Here is a 22,034-nt window from a genome sequence, read left to right on the forward strand (position 1 = left end):
TCAGTTGGATTTATTGTTGTTCTGGTGCAATTTCTTGGAACCTCCTGGAAACTTCCGGCTGGTGCGGCCATCTTGTATCCACTAGAGGCCACCCTTTTACTCCTCTCTCAGGCCTGTTCTTCTCTGGCCATGCTGTCTCACCACTGGGTCTCAGGTAGGTTTACGTTCTTTGTTCGGGGCTATCATTAATTGTTGAGGGTATGCCTTGTTAGTTGTCAGGGCCTGTTCTGTATTGTTTGTTCATTTAGGCTATTCTTAATTGTTGAGGGTGTGCCTCGTTAATTGTCAGGGCCTGTTCTGTTTGTCTTATTTGTCTTATTTGTTCTCAGGCAAGGCCTTCCCTTTCCTCCCTGAGTGTGGTCAGTGTTTCGGTCTCTCCCCTTGTTTGCCGGCCCCTGAGTTGGCCGATGTGTCTTCTCCATGACAAGCCATCGGCTGTTTCTACACTGTATGACCGGAGGCTGGTTACTTGGGACACCCTTGCTGGTATCCACAGGGATTCCCCTGTTAGGTTTCAGGTGTATACTGGGTCTCCCATTTGGAATGTTTGGCATCCACTGTATGAGTTTACTGGGATGTCTGTGTTATAATGGGGGTGTAATCTGTCTACCTGCGATCTTAGTTTCCTCCCCATTAATAGTTCTGTGGGGCTCTTTTTGGTTGTTGCGCTGGGAGTTATGTGTTGGATGCTTATTAGTCTATCTACTTTAGCCTGTGTGTCCCCAGGCCCTAGTTTGGTTAGGGTTTCCTTCATAGATCACACCATTCTCTCCACTTGGCCATTCATGAAGGGGGTGATGATAGGGCATGTTGTATTCCATTCTGTGCTAGAAACCCCTCCAAGGGAGTGGCCATGAACTGTGGCCCATTATCGGACACTATGACTTCTGGCAACCTGTGTGTTGCGAATAGCTTTCAGAGGGTTCTAATTACTGCTTCGGTTGTGGTGGACTGCCTTATGCTTATCTCCAACCATTTGGAGTAGGTGTCCACCACTACCAGGAAGGTTTGTCCCTTGATTGGCCTGGCAAAATCTATGTGTAACCTCGACCAAGGGCTCCGTGGTGTTTCCTATTCATGGGGGGGGGGGGCTTTGCGGGGTGCCGGCTTGGATTCTTGGCAGGGTTTGCAGGTTGCCACCCAGGTCCCTATTTCTTTATCCATCCCAGGCCATCACACATAACTTTTTGCCAAGGATTTCATTTAACTATTCCCAGGTGCCTGGCATGCAACATTTCTAGTATGTCTTCCTGTAGTTTCTTGAGAATTATGACCCGGTCCCCCAAAAGTATGCACCCTTTTAGTACTGACAGTTCAGTTTGTCGATTTCTGAAGGTTCTGGTGTCTTAGCCTTCCTATGTCTCTGGCCATCCTCTCCCCACCCAGTCCAATATTCATGCCAGGGTTTTGTCCTTTGCGCTTGCTCTCGCGATGTTGGCTGCTGTCACTGGTGCTGTCTCAAGAGTCTCTATTAACAGTGTTGACATAGCTGGTGCTGGGTCTTTGTCCAGGTTGGATGGGGGGCATCAAATGAGTGTGTCGGTGTGATCTAAGTTCTTTCTGGGTCGGTATTGTAAATTGTTAGGAATTCTGTCCATCTCGTCATCCTAGGTGACAGGATGTTCGGAGTGGCTCGGTTTCTTGCGATAATTCCTAGTAGTGGTTTGTGATCGGTGATCAGGGTGAATTTCCTGCCATAGATGTATTCATGAAATCACTTGATTCCAGCGACGGCCACCAGAGCTTATTTGTCAAGTTGGCTATAGTTCCATTCTGCTTTAGATAGTGTCTTTGCGTAGAATGCTACGGGGGCTTCTTTTCTGTTTGGCAGTGTGTGGCTGAGAATTGCACCAACCCCGAATGGTGATGCGTTACATGTGAGGATGAGCAGTAATGACTCACTACACTGGATTAATACACGGTCTGATGTATGTTTTTTATCTCCTTGAATGCCACTTCCTCCTCCTGCCCCCAGGTCCTGGTTGCCTTTTTGTCAAGCAGTCTGTGTAGGGGTTCCATGACTGTGGCCTTCTGGAGTAGAAATATATTGTAAAAGTTAATGAGTCCCAGGAAGGCTTGCAAGTCTGTCATGTTCTTTGGCCTGGGGGCTTCCTTAATTACTTTAGTTTTGCTCTCGGTGGGTTGAATCCCTTTGCGGTCTATTAGGTAGCCTAGGAATTCTACCTTGTCAGCTGTAGTTGGCATTTTTCTTTTTTCACCTTTAGCCCCACCTCTTGGAAACAGCTTAGCACTTCCCTTAGATGTTTTTGTAATTGTCCTTTGTCCTTAGCTGATATGAGGACATCATAGAAATAGGGGGCCACCTCTTCTAGACCCTGTAGGAGGTACTCCATTAGGCTCTGGAATAGCCCGGGGGCTACGCTGAAACCGAATTGTAACCACTTGTATTTGAATGCCCCTCTCTGTGTTACTATTGTTTGGGCTTCTGCCATTTCAGCATCTACCAGTAATTGTTGGTAGGCTTGTGTGAGGTTGAGCTTTGCAAAGACCTTTCCCCACCCCAGGGAATGCCTAGTGTTGTACCACTGGGACAGGGTAAGCGCTTTGCTGGAGGGTGCAGTTCAAGATAGCCTTGTAGTCAGCACAGATGCACAGTGATCCATCTGGCTTTACGGGGGTGACTATAGGGGTCTCTCATTTGGCATGGTCAGTGGGATCTAGTATGCCCTGTGCGATGAGCTTATCTAACTGCTCGTCTAATTTTGGTCTTAGTGCGAAGGGGACCCATCTCGCTTTTAGTCTGATGGTGGCTATGGTCAGGTCTAGATTAAAGATATGGGGGACCCCAAGTACTTGCCTAATTTTCCATCAAATACATCCCTGAACTCCTCCATTAGGCTGTCCTCCCATTCACTCTCAGTGACACTGTTTATTCTGGTGACTTCGATGCCTAGCTGTTGGATCCACTCTAGTCCCAGCAGGCTTGGTCATTCCCGGTCGACGATCATCAATGGCAGGACTCCTGAGTAGTTCTTGAATGTTACTTGGAACTCCCTTATGTCAATCACAGGAATCTTGTTTCCTTGGTAGTCCTTTAGGGTCAGTCTCTGTTTTTTTAGCTGGTTTTTGGTGATGTTGGGCTTCAGTTGTTTGATGGTGCCCCAGGACACCATTGACAGGTACGACTTGGAATCCACTTCCATCCGGCATGGCTTTCCCTCTATGGTCACTTAGATGTGGACTTTCTGAGCATTGGTTGTGCTGGAATGGCCCACGGTCACTGTCTGGTGCATCTCACCGCTCTCTGTGGCTGGCTCCTCGTTTCTTTGGTTCTGGCTGAATTGGCTTCATCTAGGTCCTGTCTGGTTTGCTCTGTTCTGGGGTGGGGTGCTTGGCCTCTGCCTTCAATTATTGGGTTGTGATGCTCAGCAGGCCTTTGCGATGTCCCCCCATCAGTCACAATGCTGGCAAATTGCATCATGGAAACGGCACACCTCACATCTGGTGCATCAAAATTACTTTCTCTTGTGCTCTTGGTTCCTTTGGCCTCATTCAGATCGGAGTTGTTGCACGTGTTCGTCCTCGACTCTGGCAGCCTCTGACTCTGACTCGATGTCCTCATGGTGGATGGCGATGGATTCCTTTGGTGGCAGCTGAGGTGGTTTGTTCATTTTTCTCATGGCAGCCGTGGATTTCTGGGATGCTTCCATGGTGGTTGCTTCCTCAATCACCTCTTTTAAGGTTATTTTGGGTTTGGTCAGGAGGCGGCTCTACAATGTTAAGTCCCGGAGTCCCAGAACCACGCGGTCCCTCATCGCCTTGTCCACGTTCAGGAATTCACAGGTTCTGGCGATGTTTCATAGGCTTGCGATGAAATCGCCGATGCTCTCTCTCCTTCCTTCTTGTCCCACTGGTAGAATTCATGCCTCTTTATTAAACAGGAAGCTGGTGGTATGTAGTGTGTCCTCAGGATTCACTCTAGGTCCAGCCATGCCATTGTCTTTACATCATTGGGTGCTGATAATGCTTTCACCATTATGAACACTGCGAGCCCGTTTCCTTTGTTCAGAGATATTAAGAAGGTCGCTTCCTTCTAGGAACATGTGGAATCAGTCGACATATGATTCCCAGTCCTTTGTTGCGGGGTCAAACGTTGCGGGTGGTGAGTTGGCTCCAGCCATTGTTCTGATTCCGGTCATTGTTATGGCCGCAGCTGCCATGTGCTCACTGGTCCCGTAATGTCTCAGAATCCCACCTTCATCACCAGTGTTAAATTGTGGGCGCAAAGAGACATGGGACATGGAGATTCTGGTCATTGTTATGGCCGCAGCTGCCATGTGCTCACTGGTCCCGTAATGTCTCAGAATCCCACCTTCATCACCAGTGTTAAATTGTGGGCACAAAGAGACATGGGACATGGAGATTGTTCAACTTCTTTATTTTGTTCTTACAGAATTGAGGACTGCAGCTGCAGCAGCTCCTTTTACAGCAGAGCTGTCTGCGGCTTCGACCAGTGACCACTATTTGATTTCCCAATTCATCGGCTTAGCCAATCAGCAGTGAGTATGTTAATATCTAACATGGACGATATCAGAACAAGTTGTTTTTTGAAGCTTGCTTTGTGGACTTTTGATAAATTAAGAAATAATATAGATCCAGTGGCTACAAAGGCATTCAAACAGCTTAGTAGTTATAGGAAAAATGCAGAAATAATGGAGGATCAAGTGGAATCTAACATGAAACAAAACTTATCTACTTCTTGAAAGTGCTCCAGAGTTTCATCGCAGCAATGTCAAACAGAAGAAAATTGATTGAGCTGCTATCAGAATCAATGGGATAGGATAAGAGATGTGCGGCATTGAACTGGGATTGTTTATTTTATTTATTTTTGTTATTATTTTCCTTTAGGTTAGGCCAAGTATTCTGAAACTGTAGTCTGGAACCCATATTATATTTTAAAAATGTGAATCTGGCCTTACAAGTCAAGCAAGGAGTGAAGTCTCAAGCAAGTTTTGAGATTGTCCAAGCTCTGTCAAGGAAATTATTAAAACTCACTCCTGTTTTGCCTAGACAAATGGTTGTGATACTGCAAAGTTTGAGGTATCTGTGATACTGTATATACTCGAGTATAAGCCGAGTTTTTCAGCCCATTTTTTGTGTTGAAAAAATCCCCCTCGGCTTATACTTGAGTCAGATTCCCTCTGAAAAAAAAAAAATGGTATGGAGCTCCGGAGCTGGGCAGGCGCTTCCCTGCTTCCGTGTTTCCTTTGCAACTTTTAAGCATGGGTGTAATCGAAGCAGAAAAGTTCTTGCATGAGGATATATTTTTCTTTTTTAACTGTTTTTAGGGGGAAAGACCCACCGTCATGTGAGAATGCTCAGACATGAAATCTATCCACCCGAAAATAAGTGTGTGTGTGGGGGGGAATTTTAACAGAGGGAAGATGTAGGGAGAAGGCAAAAGCGACGGAAGATCCTTCAGGGGAAACTGAGGGGGAGACTCACCCTTGGTCCAGATGAGCCCCCTTCCCACCCCTAAGGAAGCAGAGGCAGCCAGCAAGGGCAGGCAAGCCCCACTTCACAGACTCTGTCCGTCCTTGCTCCCACCCAAAGCCACGAAGTCCCCCAATCGCGCAGCCCAGAATCGCCCTCCCTCAGGGGGCAGCAACGACGCCCGGTTTTTCCCGAGACAAGAAGCTCTGCCATGCAATGAAAGCGCCCTGGCTCTAGGCTCGCAGGCTCAGAAAACAATGCGAGCTGAGGTCGCTTCGGCCCGCTCGGCTTCTCCAACATCCGGCACCGCCCTGTTCTATGTGCCGGGCCCGGCAAGTCCGAGCAGCCAGCGCATGGAGCAGGACGGCGCCAGACATCATTGGCTGCCTCTTTCGCAGCATGGGAGGCCTCCCGGCTGGCCAGCTGCTCTCCTCCTTCTCTGCCTGTTTGTTCTGTGTGACCGAGGAGGAGGAGACCGGCCGGCTGGTTGGGGAGGCTTTCTGCGCCGAGGAGGCGGCTGCTGGAGTCCGGCTTTGCTCCGCTTCCGATGGTCCGGCACCGCCCTATTCTATGTGCTGGGCCCGGCAAGTCCGAGCAGCCAGCGCGTGGAGCAGGACGGCGCCGGACATAGTTGGCTGCCTCTTTCGCAGACGGGAGGCCTCCCGGCTGACCAGCTGCTCTCCTCCTTCTCTGCCTGTTTGTTCTGTGTGGCCGAGGAGGAGGAGACCGGCCGGCTGGTTGGGGAGGCTTTCTGCGCCGAGGAGGCGGCTGCTGGTCTCCGGCTTTGCTCCGCTTCTCCGATGGTCCGGCGCCGCCATGTTCTTTACTTGGGCAGCCAGGCGCCTGGCAGCGCACCCACGGCGGCAACAGGCAGTTCCGCCCGGGCTCCGCTCAGGTGTCCGGCTGGGGCTGTTGGGAGTTGCTGCCGCCGGTGCGGCCCCAGTCCGCGTCGCCTTGGGAAGGGAAAGGCAAAAGGGAGGGGAAGAGAGTGACTCCTGCCTCCCGCTGTCATCATCTTCTTCTTCTTTTGGGTTAGTGAATCAATTAAACCTTTCATGATAGTGAGATCGTTTCCCAAATTAATTATTTTTATTTTTGAAATTTACCAGTAGCTGCTGCATTTCCCACCCTCGGCTTATACTCGAGTCAATAAGTTTTCCCAGTTTTTTTGTGTAAAATTAGGTGCCTCGGCTTATATTCGGGTCGACTTATACTCGAGTATGTACGGTATCTATATTACACAAATGTATTATTACTAAAAAGTGTTATATTTATTTCATGCCCATCCTATCCCCTATGAAAACCTTTATTTTACTTGGGTTGGACTGCATAAATAATTTATCATTTTAGTGGCTTGTGGTATCACAGAATGTGAGAGGACCTGACTTAATTGCATAAACCCATCATTATGGTCCTGATATATGGCTTATGGCTTAAAATATACAGATATATTCAATATATCATAGTTAAAACAGTGCATATTTTAAATGAACTCGTTCCTGAAACCTTTCAATTCATCTAGTTAAGTACCGTGTTTCAGCCTTCCTGGTCTTGATGCTCTTCAGACATGCTATAACTACACACTGTTTGTGATTTGGTTGGAGGCATATTTAATATTAGTCCAGAATAGTGCTTTGAACACCACAAATATCTGCTTCTGGTTTTTTTCCATTAGTTCCAAACCCATTCATGGGAGTACTGGAAAATGTTTGCAGAAATCCTAAGCAAGTTTATTCTGTTGCATGGGATCCTAAAGCACAGGATCTACTTACAGACTTAATTTAGGAATCTGGTTCTTTTTATGTCTCTAAATTAAATCTACCGACTGAATAGCTCAGCTCTCCTCATCCCTTCTCTTTGCAGAAGGAAGGCAAAGTAACTTTCCATGTGGCTTGTTCACGTGATTAAAAATATTTGGAAGCAGCGTAGGTTTAAAATCCCTGGAGCTATAATGGAAACCACATGCTCAATAAATAAGTCCAGAGGCCCCATGTCTGCTTGGACTAGTTTTCCTTCCAAAAAAGAGAGTTTCTGAGACAGGATACTGGCAGGATGCGAGAGCTCATGTATGTGCTTCCTCCTCATTTTCCAATCTAGGAGATTCTGCCAGATGAGTCTTCCTTAGCTCTAGCTTTTCCCCAATAGAGGTTGGCATACTTCTCACTTTAAAATGTGTTTCTAGCTTGAGTGGAAAAGAAGGGCTCTCTCTACCCAGCTTCTGCTGGATAAAGGATAAGATGAAAGTTTTTTTTTTTCTTTCTGTTTAAGAGCTGCAGGTTGTGATTTCTTACATTAGGATCAAACTGTTTCACAAACAGGAACATTATTTGTATTTTAATTGATCAGATATTCAAATACTTGTTGCCTGACATGCAGATTTTCACTGCAAAACATTTCCCCAGGGAGAAGTCAGCTCCTCCAACTGTCTTACTTCTCTGAAATACACATCTGTGATTATACTGTTGTGTGAACTAGAGGTGTGAAAAGTTTACATGCTGCACTAAGCCATACATACATAAAGTACTTTAATTGGCTTTGAATCAGTGAGCACACATGCAGTTAATAAGCCATGGTTTAGATATTTGAAAAGGCTGCCCAACCTGAGGTAATTTATGGTCTCTCAAGGTCTCTAAAAGTTGCTGCCAAAGGATAATTGTTAAAGTGACAGAAGGAGGGAAACCATTAAATGCATGGAAAAACCATTAAATATCTGGAAAATGGGCATATTAAGTGTATTAAGTAACATTTAACTTTATTACAAAATTAAATTATATCAACTTTAGTTTTATTCCTGAATCACATACCTCTTTCTGGAGCGCAACCCCCAGCCTGCCAGTCAAAGGACAAGAGTGGCTTTCAGTCTTACAGAAGATACCCCTGATTTAGTATTCTCCTGGTTTTGTATATAGTGAAAGATCCATTTAATCATGGTTATACAAGCCATGCCTTAGTGCCATATATGAACTAGATTATTGAATTAAAATATTTATGTTTTAAGAATATTTGGGTGGGCATTTTGGAATTTACTTAACCTAGAGTTAACCTTAAGCAGGATCCAGATTAATGCCAGATTTTATGCCCAAAATAGTATATTTGAATCTCCCCAATTAGCCATCCAAAGATAAGTTGTTAGCTTGCCTCATGATAAAGCTTGCTTTCTTTTGGCTAAAGGTATTGCTCCAGCTGTAAGTTTCTAGCTAGCAGCTTAGATTGTACATGTAAGTAGTCAACTTGGGTGAGCATACAAAGGAGAAAAAGAGAAATAAGGCCAAGTTTAAAATTATAGTAGAAAAGTGATATGGAAATTTAAATGTATTATATTTTTCCCCTTTGCTTTGCCAGATTAGCTCCCCTTGGTTTCTGGAGGGCCTGAAGTGGATGATGTGAGAGATGAAGAAATATAAATGTTGATAATGCTTCATGGGATCCTAAAGATAATTTTTTGCAGCACAGATCACTTTAAAGTTGGAAGACATATATAAACACAAACTTACTCTTACGTTAGAGAGCCAGTTTGAGGCATCAGGCTAGAAATCAAGAGATTGTGAGTTATAGTCCTGCTTTAGATGCAAGCCAGCTGGGTGATCTTGAGGCAGTCATTCTTTCTTGGTCCTAGGGAGGAGGCAGTGGCAAACCACTTCTGAAAAACGTTGCCAAGAAAATTGCAGGGACGTGTCAAGACAGTTTCTGAAAATTGAACACAATTGAACATAAAAAAAAAAAACCTTTGCTAACCTGTTTATAGGCCAGTACAATGACTAGGGAACGAATAGGTAAGTGATTCTAGATTTTTCTCTGCTTTTAAAATGGAGATAAATCAAGACCTCTGTAGCTTCATTTCAAAAACCACTCCCATAGCTTTTACTAAATTACAATCTGTTACTTTAAATATCAACATAGATACAGGAGAGATTCAAATATTAATGTTGCACTAATACAAAGGCTACATTTGGAAAGGACCAAATCAGTTTGAATCTACAGTTCTTTCGCTGCATCATTCAAGCAGAACTAGATACAAATCTCCTATGTTTCTGGCTTTTTCCTGAAGACATAATTATTTTGGAACAAGCTGTTGTTGCACTCTGTATATTTTGGAATATTTGTTATACTTCTGCACCTTGTAGTCTTGCTTTTGGTCATTTGGCCCATGCTCGCTGGGAATTCTAGGATGGCTTATAAGTCATTTGGAAAACACCTTTTTTTCCTATGCCAGAGGAGAAACCACATTTAGCAAAATCACTCTGTACAGGGAAAAGCAACTCCTTCTCTGTTTGGAGAACAATGTATATTATCATTCCCTGTGTCCTTTTCCCTATATACACTGGGGCCTCTAAGAGGGATAGGATTTCAAGACAGATTGCTTTGGAGTGAGAGTGTGTTCCCAGCGCACTTTATAACATCAGCTGGAAGCATTTTGAAAGTTCTTGTGCCTGACAATAAGAACAGCTCTGCAGTTTATTTGTTGAGACTGAATTGCAAAAACATTGAGGAAACCCATCAGAGAATGAGCTTGGATATATTGATAGTCACTGGGATATTAAAGAACTGTACTCCTTCCTAGTCATTTCATTTAACAAAATTCAACATTAAACAGCAAGATCTACAAATTTGGTCTTCATCAAATTTGAATTGAAATATATGAGATATAAAAGTTCTGAAGAAAAACATTTTTTAAAAAAATTTACAAGGCTTTCAACAAGCATGAGGGTTTGTTGAACAAATATCTCTCTTTCCATGAACAGAAACATGAAAAGCAGCTGGGACTTCCAAATGCCTGAGGAAGAGGACTTATCACAATTGCCACTTCTCAGCATTTCCTCCTGCTACTGTCAGCCTCTGTTAGTAGACAACCATATTTTGGAGAAGAAAGAGTTGGCTGAGAACCATTTAACTTGTTAAGTATAGTTCAGAACAGAGAGAGTTTTAAATCAGATTGCTTTGCACATCCTTTCTAACCACACCCAGGGGCTAGAATTTGTAGAAAGTTGGGCTGACTCTTTAATTTTATTCTCTTAAGTTTTATTTGGTATATATTATATCTAGATTAGTTTAATTAGGCATCAAATTAATGCTACTTTAGTTGTCTAAAATAGTAACAGGGATTTGATTTGGATATACAACCCACTGTTGAAAAGTTACCATATTATTTGAATGTATTTTTCTCCCCATATGTTCAATTCCTGAAAACCACTCAAAGTAAAAAAAAAAATATCTAGCATCTGTATGTGTATCCATATGTGTATATCTGTCTCTATCTCTGTCTCTATCTGGTGTAGTGGTTCGCAATCAGAAGACACTGAGTTTTAGTCCCACCTTAGGCATGAAAACTGGCTGGGTGACTTTAGGCCAGGGGTCACCAACCTTTTGCACCTCAGGCTCCACAAAACTCATAATTTTAAATCCCATGGACCACTAATCTGAATTTTGACTGACGGTGGCTTGCTGACAGTGGCTTGCTGAGAGAGAAAGAGAGAGATTCGATCTAACCTCGGAGGGTTGGTGGTGATGCTCTCTCTCTCTCTCTCTCTCTCTCTCTCTCTCACACACACACACACACACACACACACACACACACAACCACCCCCTCCAAGTCAGCCACATTCCTAACCTGCTTTTCAGCTCCGTTCTCAGGGGAGAGAGAGAGGCAGTATTCTGTGATCCCAAATAAAGAATGATTGATCGGTAGGAAAATGGGGTGGGGGATTTTCCTGCAGACTTTTTTTGGGATTTTCCCAGGATCTCTCTCTGCAGGATACTGTTGGGATTGCAGGATACTGTTTCCAACTCCATTCTTGGGTGGGGGAGAGACTTTTGGCTTCATGCAAGGAAAGCAGCAGAAGCAGCAGAAGTCTTTCTTTCTCTCCCCCAAACTCCGCCAGAAATGAATCTTTACTGGTGCAGCCCCTTGGAGCAGGATGCCTTGCAGTGTCCCAAAGACTCATTTCTGGCAGAGTTTGGGGGAGGCAAAGAAACTTTTGCTGCTTTCCTTGCATGCAGCCAAAAGCAGAAGAAGAAAGAAGCGGAAAGAAGCAGCCCAGTGGCCAGGCGAGGCGTGTGGGGCAAGTGGGGCAAGTTCCTCCCTCTGCCCTTCCCCCTCTCCCCTCACTACCTTGTGTTGTTTGCAATGCAAGCGATACAAGCCTTGTGTTCCCGTGGGCCATGTGGGCAGTGCAGCCTTGTGTTCCTGCACAGCCTGGATTTGGGGGGGACATTTCTCTGCGGACCACCAAAATTTTCTCATGGACCACCAGTGAGCCATGGCCTATCGGTTGGTGACCACTGCTTTAGGCCAGTCACTCTTTCTCAGCCCAATGTACTTCACAGGGTTGCTGTTGTGCGGAAGACAGGAGGAAGAAGGGATGTTTGGTATGCCTTGATTTACTTATTAAGTAATAAAAGTTATTAAACATCTAATAAAGAAATCTCTCTCTACAGAGTTTTGACACTTTCAGTTTGATCCTATGGACAAAAGTCCAAATGACTGTTACAGTGTAGCCATGTGATCATCCATATTTTTACATCTTGATATTTAGCCCTTTTTGTCAGCTAAATCATAACAAAATTTAAATATAATTCCATGCATATGTAAGGCAATGGAGGAAAATAATGCCTTTGATACCCATATCAGAAGTTGATTTTAGTGAGGCTACCAATTATCAGCCAACCACATGCTTCGTGATCATGAGAATTTGCTGCATGTCTCCCAGAAAAACATACAGAAGTAACTCCTGCTCATTTCCCTACAGTGATGGCTCCTTTGACTTCTTGCTATCAACTCTGAACTCTTAAAAGGCAAGCACTCTATAAAACACCAGCTAAAATAAAGTGGGTATTGTGAGCTCAGAACAAAGTGCCTACTCAGATCTTTGAAACAAGCTGCATTTATCTGCATGCCATTAAAGGCCCAGATTCTTTTCCCCTTAGAATGCCAATTATCAGAATATTTCAAGGCAAAATATGAGTGCTAGTTTTGTGCAGATTGGCAAAAGGAGGTAAGAATCAGCTTCAGGTACATAGTAAAAAAAAATAATCAGCACAAATTCATTATTTTCCATTAATCATTTTTTCCTCCTTTAAATAACTTATGCCTTAGGGAAATTCTGATTATCTGCTTAAGTAACAATGAGATGGCTTGATTTGCCTTGGCACGTGCATTACTTTTCATTTCTCTGTTGTAAGTTAAACTAAAGAAATTTGGAAATCCTGTACTCTCCAGTCTAATGAATGAAATACATAATCAGAAAGGGCATGAGAGAGTTTTACAAATAAATAAAAATAGGATTTCCATGTGGTATCTAAAGGAAGCCCAATCTGCTCTCAAATTGCATTGGTCAAATGACACACAACCTGGTTCTCAATGTAGCTATTAAGAATTGTCAGTGTGTTCAAGAGCTCCTCAGGCAGTCCACATGGCACTGCAGCCTTTACAATACACTTGTACAACTATCTATCTTGTGCCTGACAGGCATACTTCACAAGCAGATTGTGTGAGCTACCTGGGGTGTGGTAGTGATTTGGTAACATTAATGGAGGAGAAGGAGGACCAATCTTTGCAATTCTAGTTTGGAAGAAGTGTGTTTTTAAAAAAAATGGAGCTGGGCAGTGGTAGGATTCAAATAATTTAACAACCGGTTCTCTGCCCTAATGATTTCTTCCAACAACCAGTTCACCAAACTCCTCAGAAAGTTAACAACCGGTTCTCCCGAAGTGGTGCAAACTGGCTGAATCCCACCACTGGAGCTGGGGGAAAAAAACTTGATGCAAAAGCTATGGGGTTGAGTGTTGTGTTAGTGGATCCAAACAGTGGAGAATTCTTTGAGTGAGAGAGATGTTTCCCTGCCCTCTTAAGAATGTTCTTGTCTACTCCCCAAGAAATCATAGATGGATCCCACCCTACTGGCAGCTTTTATCTTGTATCTAACCTCTATTTGAGGAGGGGGGAATTATTGAAAAAACAGTTGCAAAATACCTCCAAAGAATTCTGAATGAAGCAAACCATCTGTACACCTTTCAGTCAGGATTCAGAAGTAGGTATGGATGCAAGATTGGCCATGCTTTTGAATGATCTTTGGCAGGAGCAGGAAGGGGATTGGGCATCCAGCCTTGCCTTAATTTCTCTGCAGCTTGCGATACCATTAACCTATCCTGGATCAGCTCTGGAGACGTGGAGGAGGCAATATTGAGCTAGTTTGCTTCCTTTTCTCAGGGTCAATTCCAAACAGTGGTGATTGACAGATTGATACAGAGAGATCCTGCCCTTGGTCCCTACTTTGTGGGGTTTCTGCACGTTCAATTATCTTCCCCCTCTTATTTAACATCTATGAACAGGGATCGCCAACCTTTTGGACCTCAGGGACCACCAAACTCATAATTTTAAATCCCACGGACCAGAAACCCTGGGAAAATCCCCAAAAAAGTCTGCAGGAAAATTCCCCACCTCATTTTCCTACCAATCGAACATTCTTTATTTGGGATTGCAGGATACTGTCTCCAGCTCCATTCTCAAGGGAGGGGGGAGGGGAGAGAAACTTTTGGCTTCATGCAAGGAAAGCAGCAGAAGCAGCAGAAGTCTTTCTTTCTCTCCCCCAAACTCTGCCAGAATGAGTCTTTGTGACACTTGTCATGCTGGCATAGCCTCTTGGAGCAGGATGCCTTGCAGGGTCCCAAAGACTCATTTCTGGTGGAGTTTGGGGGAGAGAGAAAAAGACTTTTGCTGCTTTCCTTGCATGCAGCCAAAAGCAGAAGAAGGGAAAGAAGCAGCCCGGTGGTCAGGTGAGGCACGTGGGGCAAATGGGGCAAGTTCACCCCTTCCGTTCTTTCCCCTCTCCCCTCAATACTTCATGATGTGCGCAATGGAAGCCTTGTGTTCCCGCACAGCCTGGATTAATTGCTTTGGGGGCTGCTTTGGGGGTGACATTTCTCTGCAGACCACTAAAATTTTCTCATGGACCACCAGTGGTCCCTAGCCCACTGGTTGGCGACCACTGTGCGTGAAGCTGCTGACTGAGATCATTTGTCTCCATAGGATGAGTCAATACACTAAAGATACCCAGTCTTTCTGCCCCTGGCAAATTAAGTGATGCTGTTTGTATCCTATCTTGGTATTGGGAAGCTGTGGAGGCCTGGATGGGGAAAAATAGGCTTCAGTTAAACCCTGACAAGACTGAATGGCTTGGATCTTGAGGCCTTCTGGTTCAGAGATTACCCCTTCTTTAGTTCTGGACGTGATTGCACTGCTTCAAAACAGACCTGATATGCAGCTTTGGGTGATCCTCACATGGTGGTCATAGTTAAGAAAGCTTTTGCACAGCTTTATATTGTGTGTCAGTTGCACTCCTCCTGTTATGCTCAGAACCACTCATACCCTGGTCACCATTTAGATTGTCTGTTGTAATGCTTTCTACATGGGGCTGCACTTTAAGTGTCCAGAAGCTTTAGCTGGCGCAAAATTCAGCAACACAGGTAGTTTATGTGTACCCCTACAATGGCACATATCATACCTCTGCTCTGTGAGCTGCATTGGTTGCTAGTTTGCTTCTTGGTCCAATTCCAGATGCTGGTTTTGATCTTCAAAACTCTTCATGGCACGTGCTGGATTATTTGAGGGATACCTGTGCCTGATTATATCTGCCCATTCTATCATTTCCAGCAATGGAGGTATGTTGTGGGTATGTCTACAAAACAGTTTCATCTAGAGGGCCCCAGAAGACCGGCCTTGTCTGCCTTGGCACCTGCCTTGTGGAATAACATTCCCTCCATGATGCAATTTGTTCATCTTTGTTAACTTTCCAGAAGGCCCTCAAGACATGGCTGCATCAAAAGGCTTGGAGATCTGACAGTGGTGTAATAAGATGGCTGCATTTTTTTAACATCTATTTTTCTCTACTGCCTTGCTTTTAATATGTATATGGATTTTTAAGTAAACTTGTTTCAATATTTTGATTTTATGATTTTTATTATGCGCTATCTAGAGTCACTTTTCCATGAGATCGGTGGCAATACAAATATGACAAATAAATATGGGAGAGTTACAGTCAGTCAACCACCTGTTCAATAATTCCTCCAAAATGCTTAAACAGACTGTGGAAAAGAAACACCAATCCAGAAGAATAAAACCCAAATATTAAAGAAGACACAGCATTGGAAGTTCAGACTTGTTTCAAATATGGGAACCACAGTAGTCGGGTTTAAAAAAAAGTTTCTAAAGAGCATCTCTTTAATACTTTTAACTAAGCTGTCTTTGAACAGTGGAGGGAAACCAACTTTAGGGGTTCCGTCATCTTTCACACTGAATCTCCAGATAAGATACTGCACTATAGGGTCTGCCCCTCTCGTTGGTATTTGAGTGACAGCTGCCAGGGATATTATGAACCGACTCCGTTGTCGCTTTTGGTGCTTCACGTGCCTTTTCGGTGTGTAGTGGGGGAAGAGTCCCAAAAAGCCACACCCTAGCGGAGTAATGCTTCGCTCCCCCCCCCCCCCTAAGTTCTGCGTGCTTGCTGTGTTCCTTGCTGGGGGATAAAGATAGAGGCGCTGCCCCTTTAAATAGTTCAGGGTGTTCTCTCTCAGGCCACCATGACATATCTGGGCGTTGGAACGGGGGCCGAATAAACCGAGTAAGCACGAGATCTGCGCTAGCAGTAAAGGGATTGCAAACAGCTGGGGCTCGTCCCATTCGCTGATATATACCGGAGTGGTTTGCGACGGCTTTGGTTAGGCGGGACTCGGTTCCTGGAGTTTAAACCACTGGGTACTCTTGTTTTAGGGAATACTGCAAAGGAAGCGCGCGGTTTTTCAGCCTTGGTAAGTTATTATTATCTTTACGCAGGTCTAGGGTAAACTTTTCTACAGGTTCGCTTCTCGGGAGACTTAGGGAGTCGGAAGTTTTTCGGGATATCACACAATCCGGAAACACCTGTTTTTGTTTTTTTTTAATCGAGATCAGTCTCTCAGTCTCTTATTTGGGATTGGGGGAGGGGGTGCAGCACAGAAACTCGCTGGACAGTTATCAATGGCTTGGTCCCGCCCCGTTTCTATACAGTACCAGCGCTGTTCGAAAGTCTTCGAGAGAGAGAAAAAGGACTCTTGCACAAGGAAATTAGTCTCAGGCCGACAAGTTCATATGAGAGTTTGCGAGGGAGGTGCGCCGCTCGCAGACCTCCCGGTTCTGGGCCAAGGGAAGCCAGAACGTGGGAGGGGAAGAGAGCGGTTTGAAAGCCTCGTGGGTGGTGGAAGGCATTACCCACGATAAGGAATCAAGGACTATTGTGGGACAAGAGAAGTAATCTTACAAGTTCCCTCTGGAGTTGCTAAGGGGGTACTCTGTGTGTATGTGTGTGTCAAGCGAATGTGTGAAGTAGGCGCACTATAGGAAACCAGCGCTGCTGGGAAACGTGGTGTGATGTGTATTCTCTGCAATCTTTGGCGCCCCTGTGCTCCGAAATAACTCGCCACCAAGCTCAGAGAAGGCGTCTTTGGGCATCCTTCCGAAGGCTTCTTATGATCCCCTCCAGATTTCCCTCGGCGGCGTGGATAATGGAAAGCAGAGGGTGTTCTCTTTAACGGGGCGGGGGAGAATCGCTTTCAGGGGACCAGATGGGGAAGGAAAGGGAGTTTGCTGCGACTGAAGTGAGGAATATCCGTCATGGAAAGGTGGCACCTGCGCTGATGAGGCGCGCGTAGCTCTATACGTGACTCGCCTGTTATTCCCTCTCCCGAATTAAGACAGGGCTCATAAAAAGGGGGAGTTTGTTGGAGTTGCAAGAGAAATACAAGTTTCGCGGAAAGCTCGTTCTCCTCCGGTCAGTTGCAGGCGCCGCAAGCACCCGAGAGCCGCTGCATTAAAGAAGGGCCCGGCAACTCATCCCCTTCTCCTCGAGAAAGTATTTATAACTGGGGCACAGCCAGCCTGCCGGTTTGCCTGGCCGTCGGCGTGCTACACATACACAGCCCGCTAGGCGCCCCACCGTGATTGGGGCGTTGTTCCTCTAGAAGGGCGAAACGTTTTTAAGTTCACGCCCCTCGTCTTCGGCGAGAAAAACGCGGGCAGCCACTTTCTCGGACTTTCCTCTTTGGGGGGTTCCCTTTTTCCCCCCACACACCCCCGGTGGTAAAGGGCGAGCGGCAGAAAAACACCCGGCAGAAATTAAAACGAATTGCAGCGGAGTAAGTAGGCCGCTTCATTTCCAACTCAATTCTTCTTGTGGGACGGGGAATTGACACGCAAACTCAATTCTGGGGTGGAGGAGGGGAGGGGGTCTGTTCTAAATCTCCCTCCTTGCCCCGGCACTTTTATTGTACGAGAAGCGCAAATCCTCGTCTGCCATTACTCCTCCCTGAATCTTAAACGGGCTAAGTTGCGCAATCATTGGGAGGGGTGGGGAGCGGGAAAGACCCTTTTCAGCTTGTCCGGACCTCGGCAGACAAGTTTGGTTCTGGTTCGGGATTTTTCAGATCTTAATATAAATTCCCGTTTGAAAACTAGCCGCTCTAAATAATGCCGGCCCCGATATAATTAGAAACGGGTTGAAATATTTGAGCACGTAAATCTCTCCACCCCCCCCCCCTTTCCCGCTGCCTGGAATTCAGTTACTCCTTGCAGTCCATTGGTAGATTGAAGTGTGGTGTGTGTTTGCGGTGTAAGAAACCTTTTTCCTAGTTTGTATTAAATACATGGAGAGGTTTTTCCCACCTAGATTAAGTTCATGAGGTTCTCAAGCTCCCCCCACAACCAATTTTCTTGAGTTCACAAAACCCCACTCAGTTGTTACTTTTTTTAACTTTTAGGATTTTATCCGGTTCTCCCTCCCTTATTCTATCCTGCCCAATACTATATAAGCTTGAAAAATATCTCTCCCCGCCCTCTCGTGATAATTGTCGGGTTTATTTCATCATCTGTAGCTGGACTGTGAATTTGAGGGATTGGTGGTTTATTGGTTTGCAGATGCTGATGATTCAAAGGAGAATAGTGACTTTGTGGCATGTTTCCATTCCCTGCCTCCTAAAGTACCTCAGCCAGTCTCTGAGGTCTAGTCCAAGCATGGCACTGTTTTCCCACTTTTAGACTTTTCTCTCTTTGACACTATTCAAGTTGCACCCTCAGAAAAGAGATTTTTGTCTGCTGTCTCTTTTTAGAGGAGAGCTCTCCTGTAGGCTGAGGGGAAACTTTGAGGAACGAAATGTGATGGCATTTAGGCTCAGCAAACCAGGTGTCACCATAACTTTTCAAAATCTGGAAAGAAGAAAAAAGGGAATCAAATTCAGGGACGGAAAGTTTGTGTGTATTTTATGGATTGTTTGATAGTGAATGTGGCATCCTTTTTCTTGCAGTTTCTGCAAGTGTTAGTTACCATGTGGTTGCAGTGAAAGTCCTCAAACCCTCTCCCCCAAAATTTGAATTATTTCAAATCTTAGCCTTTACTGCTCCAAACAATCACATTCAGACACACAGAATTAATGCTGTTTGTTTTATACTTAAAGCTCCTAGTTAAGAAGTTGGAAACTCTCCCACTTTCATGCATATTCTTAGCTTCATTCTGCATAAAACAAAAACACATTTGGTGAATTTCTTTAAGTGATCATAAACAGAGCGGAGCGCCTTAAAACATTGCTATGTTCTGTCTCAGAGGCACCCTCTGCTGTTCATTTTTTAAATTCAGGTTTGCCTAACCTCATCCATGAGTAAACATTTTCACCCCTGCTTAAAAGGTATTTTCCCCCTTTCCAGATCTACTGAACACTTTTGCCAAAATGCTCCTTTTGTTGTTGGGAATCATTGTGCTCCATATCTCGGTGCTTGTTCTTCTCTTCGTTTCTACAATTGTCAGTGTAAGTAAACTATCCTGCCTGTTTTTATTGCCTGCACCTAGTGCTCCATTGTGCAATTAATTCACAGCTTCTTAATGAGATATATCAGCCCCATCTATTAAAATGGATTAAAACCTACCTGTTTATTCTTTTAAAATTTAATGTGAAATTATATTGCAAACACAACAGAGTCATTGATATTCTCATAACTTTTGCTATGCTAACTGTAGTATTTATAAGTATTGGAGAATATAATAGCCTTTGGGGGAATCTGTTAGCTAAATAAAATACACCAAAATTTTAAGCATAGAGGCCTATTAAATGTGAGTCTGTCTCTACACTGGGAATGGTTCAGGAAAAATTTCCTCTTACTGAGTAACCACAGAAAAATTTCCAGACTATTGAAAGTGGCTAAGAGCCACAATTTTATGTTTTTTTTTTTAAAGGGATAGCAACTAGTGGCCTTCCAACTGTTACTGAATGACAATTTTCAGCAGTTCCAGTTTCCATGGCCGATGCTGGGGTAGTTGTTGAGCAACATCTGGAGGAACTAGATTTTCTAGTCCTGGCACTGCAGATGTGCCAGTTCTCCAAGATAGCTGATTGTGTTAGCTGCCATGTGTTTTATTGGTATTCTGCTCCAGAATAATTATCTGTGCTCTGTCATTGGGAAAAGAAGATTGAAGAGAATAAAATTTCCTCCCATGAAATTTGGCAAAGATTTGAAAAAAAATGAGATATTTTATTTTGGCTTTTTGCCTTTCTTTTGAAGGCTCTTTGTAACGCAGTCAAAGGAATCAAAGCACAAAGAAAGGTCTTCTCTCAGCTAATGTAAAGAAGGATATGTATTTCTACACTCACTGTTGAAAAGAAGCCTTTGCTGATGCATGAATCTTAAAGAGGGTCTTTTAATTGTTTTCATTCCTTAAGCCAGGGGTGTCAAACTTGTGTTGTCATGGTGGCATCACATGATGTATCGTGACTTTTCCCCCCTTTGCTAAACCAGGCGTGGCCAGTGCTTGATGCATCCGACCCTGTGGGCTGCGAGTTTGACAGCTCTGCCTTAAGCAATCTTGACTGGCTTAACTACTTTAACTTGGAAGACAACATTTAAGTTCTACCCCCTTCCAAACTCAACTGTTCCAAACTGATAAACCATTCATTCTTTTTCAGCAATGGCTTGTTGGGAACGGACACAGGGCAGACCTTTGGCTGAACTGCACCATTCCTATGTCTCCATTTCGTTGCACAACTTCATCCACAAATGGTGAGATTTTTCATGAGCGTGGCTTTCTTTTAAAATACGTCTCTTTCATCTCTTTTTTTTTACTTCAGTATTACATTTGAAACTGTGTGACCTACTAATACTGGAAGCAGTTTAGACAGGATTTCACGATTTACCCCCATTTCTGCCAACTATGTGCTGCTTGAATGTGTACCCTGTTTCCCCATCTTCTTGCCAGGCTTTTAGACAACCTTGGCTCATTAATGCTATCTAGATATTTAGCTCCATTTCTGAATGAATATATAATTTGCATTGTTTCTTCCCATTTTGTACTAAATTGATTGTCAGACGTCTATTAAAGAAATGGGTGCTCATCGTATGTTGCTTGGTTTGCCCACCAGACCATTCTGCATGAAGTGAGTGGTTAATCTAGTAATGGTTGATTTTTTAATACCTTATGTGTAGAATATTGACTCTGTCCTGCTTCCTTAATCTAGCCACAAAATTGGATATTTCTTTAACCTTTGGAATATGCAACAGTGAATCAATACAGTAACACCTGTATATAAACCCAGCCTACATATTACCTTATGTTATGCTACACCATGGTTTTTAATCTATGAACAGATATTTGTAGGCAGAGATATTCCAAAGGCAGTAGTGTTATACACATGAATAAATGTTAGGGTCACTAAGGCTGCAATCCTATGCTTGCTTATTTAAAGGTAAATTCTACTACAAAAAATGGGACTTCTGAATAAATGTGTAAGATGTACTAAATAAAGATAAAACTGGGCCTGCATTAAGGAAAATCATGTATGAGTTTTCTTCCAGGTTGGTCTTTGATTGTTTGACTAAATCTTTGTTAAAATCCCTGTATATAATTTGTTAATATCTGTTGCTGCAGCTTATGGATTCCCTTCTTCTGTCATCAGCCTCAGTGTTTTGGTCATGGATCCTTGTCAGGCCTTTTACTTTGAAAATTCATCTTCTGTGTAGCTAGGAAGTCCTTTGATTTTGTCTTGTTTTTTGGGTGATGCCATTTTGCTTCCCAATCAAGAGCATGGCTTATTTTCCATAAGACCTTGTCATGAGTTTTCTAAGGGTATTTGAAAGGGCATTGTGAACCACTGAATTAAGTGGACATGTGGTTTTGGCCAACAAACTGTGTGATGTTGGATAATCAATCAGAATACAGCTGGAAGGGATCTTTGATGTCTTCTAGGCCATTCCCTTGCTCAAACAGAAGACCCTATTCCATTTTACAAATGACTGTCTAGTCTCTTAAAAACCTCAATGATGAAGCACCTAGAACTTCTGGAGGGAGGCTGTTCCACTGGTTAATTGTCCTCGCTGTTAGGAAGTTTCCAGGTTCCTTAATTCCAGGTTGCTTCTTTCCTTGATTAGTTTCCGTCCATTGTTTCTTTTCCTGTTCTCTGGTACTTGGAAAATTAGTCAAACCTCCTCCCCTTTTGTGGTAGCCTCTCAAATACTGGAATACTGCTATCATGTCCCCACTACTCCTTCTTTTCTCTAAATTAGCCAAATC

General features: G+C 43.9%; 1 protein-coding gene and 1 long non-coding RNA gene across 3 annotated transcripts in view; both read left to right on the forward strand.

Moving 5' to 3' along the window:
* The first annotated feature begins 1,850 nt into the window (after positions 1 to 1,850).
* On the forward strand, positions 1,851 to 15,086 carry LOC148132155 (uncharacterized). Its single transcript, XR_015747310.1, has 3 exons — positions 1,851 to 1,928; positions 4,415 to 4,520; positions 15,008 to 15,086. It is a non-coding gene; the product is annotated as an uncharacterized LOC148132155 (long non-coding RNA).
* A 1,004-nt stretch (positions 15,087 to 16,090) lies between these two features.
* PMP22 (peripheral myelin protein 22) overlaps positions 16,091 to 22,034 on the forward strand; it is a 30,559-nt gene continuing 24,615 nt past the window's right edge. The window contains exons 1-3 of one of the 2 annotated variants that reach the window (XM_026667618.2): positions 16,091 to 16,257; positions 19,181 to 19,281; positions 20,434 to 20,527. In XM_026667618.2, coding sequence (XP_026523403.1) covers positions 19,204 to 19,281; positions 20,434 to 20,527 — 172 coding nt within the window. In that variant the 5' untranslated portion in view covers positions 16,091 to 16,257; positions 19,181 to 19,203. Of the gene's footprint in view, positions 16,258 to 17,400; positions 17,620 to 19,180; positions 19,282 to 20,433; positions 20,528 to 22,034 lie in introns of those variants that run through there. The other variant, XM_026667619.2, reaches the window with a different exon arrangement.

The sequence above is a fragment of the Notechis scutatus genome, chromosome 2 (genome assembly GCF_049901735.1).
Source record: "Notechis scutatus isolate UNSWTSFEM ecotype Mainland chromosome 2, rNotScu1.2, whole genome shotgun sequence".
In the NCBI taxonomy this organism is placed as follows: domain Eukaryota; kingdom Metazoa; phylum Chordata; class Lepidosauria; order Squamata; family Elapidae; genus Notechis; species Notechis scutatus.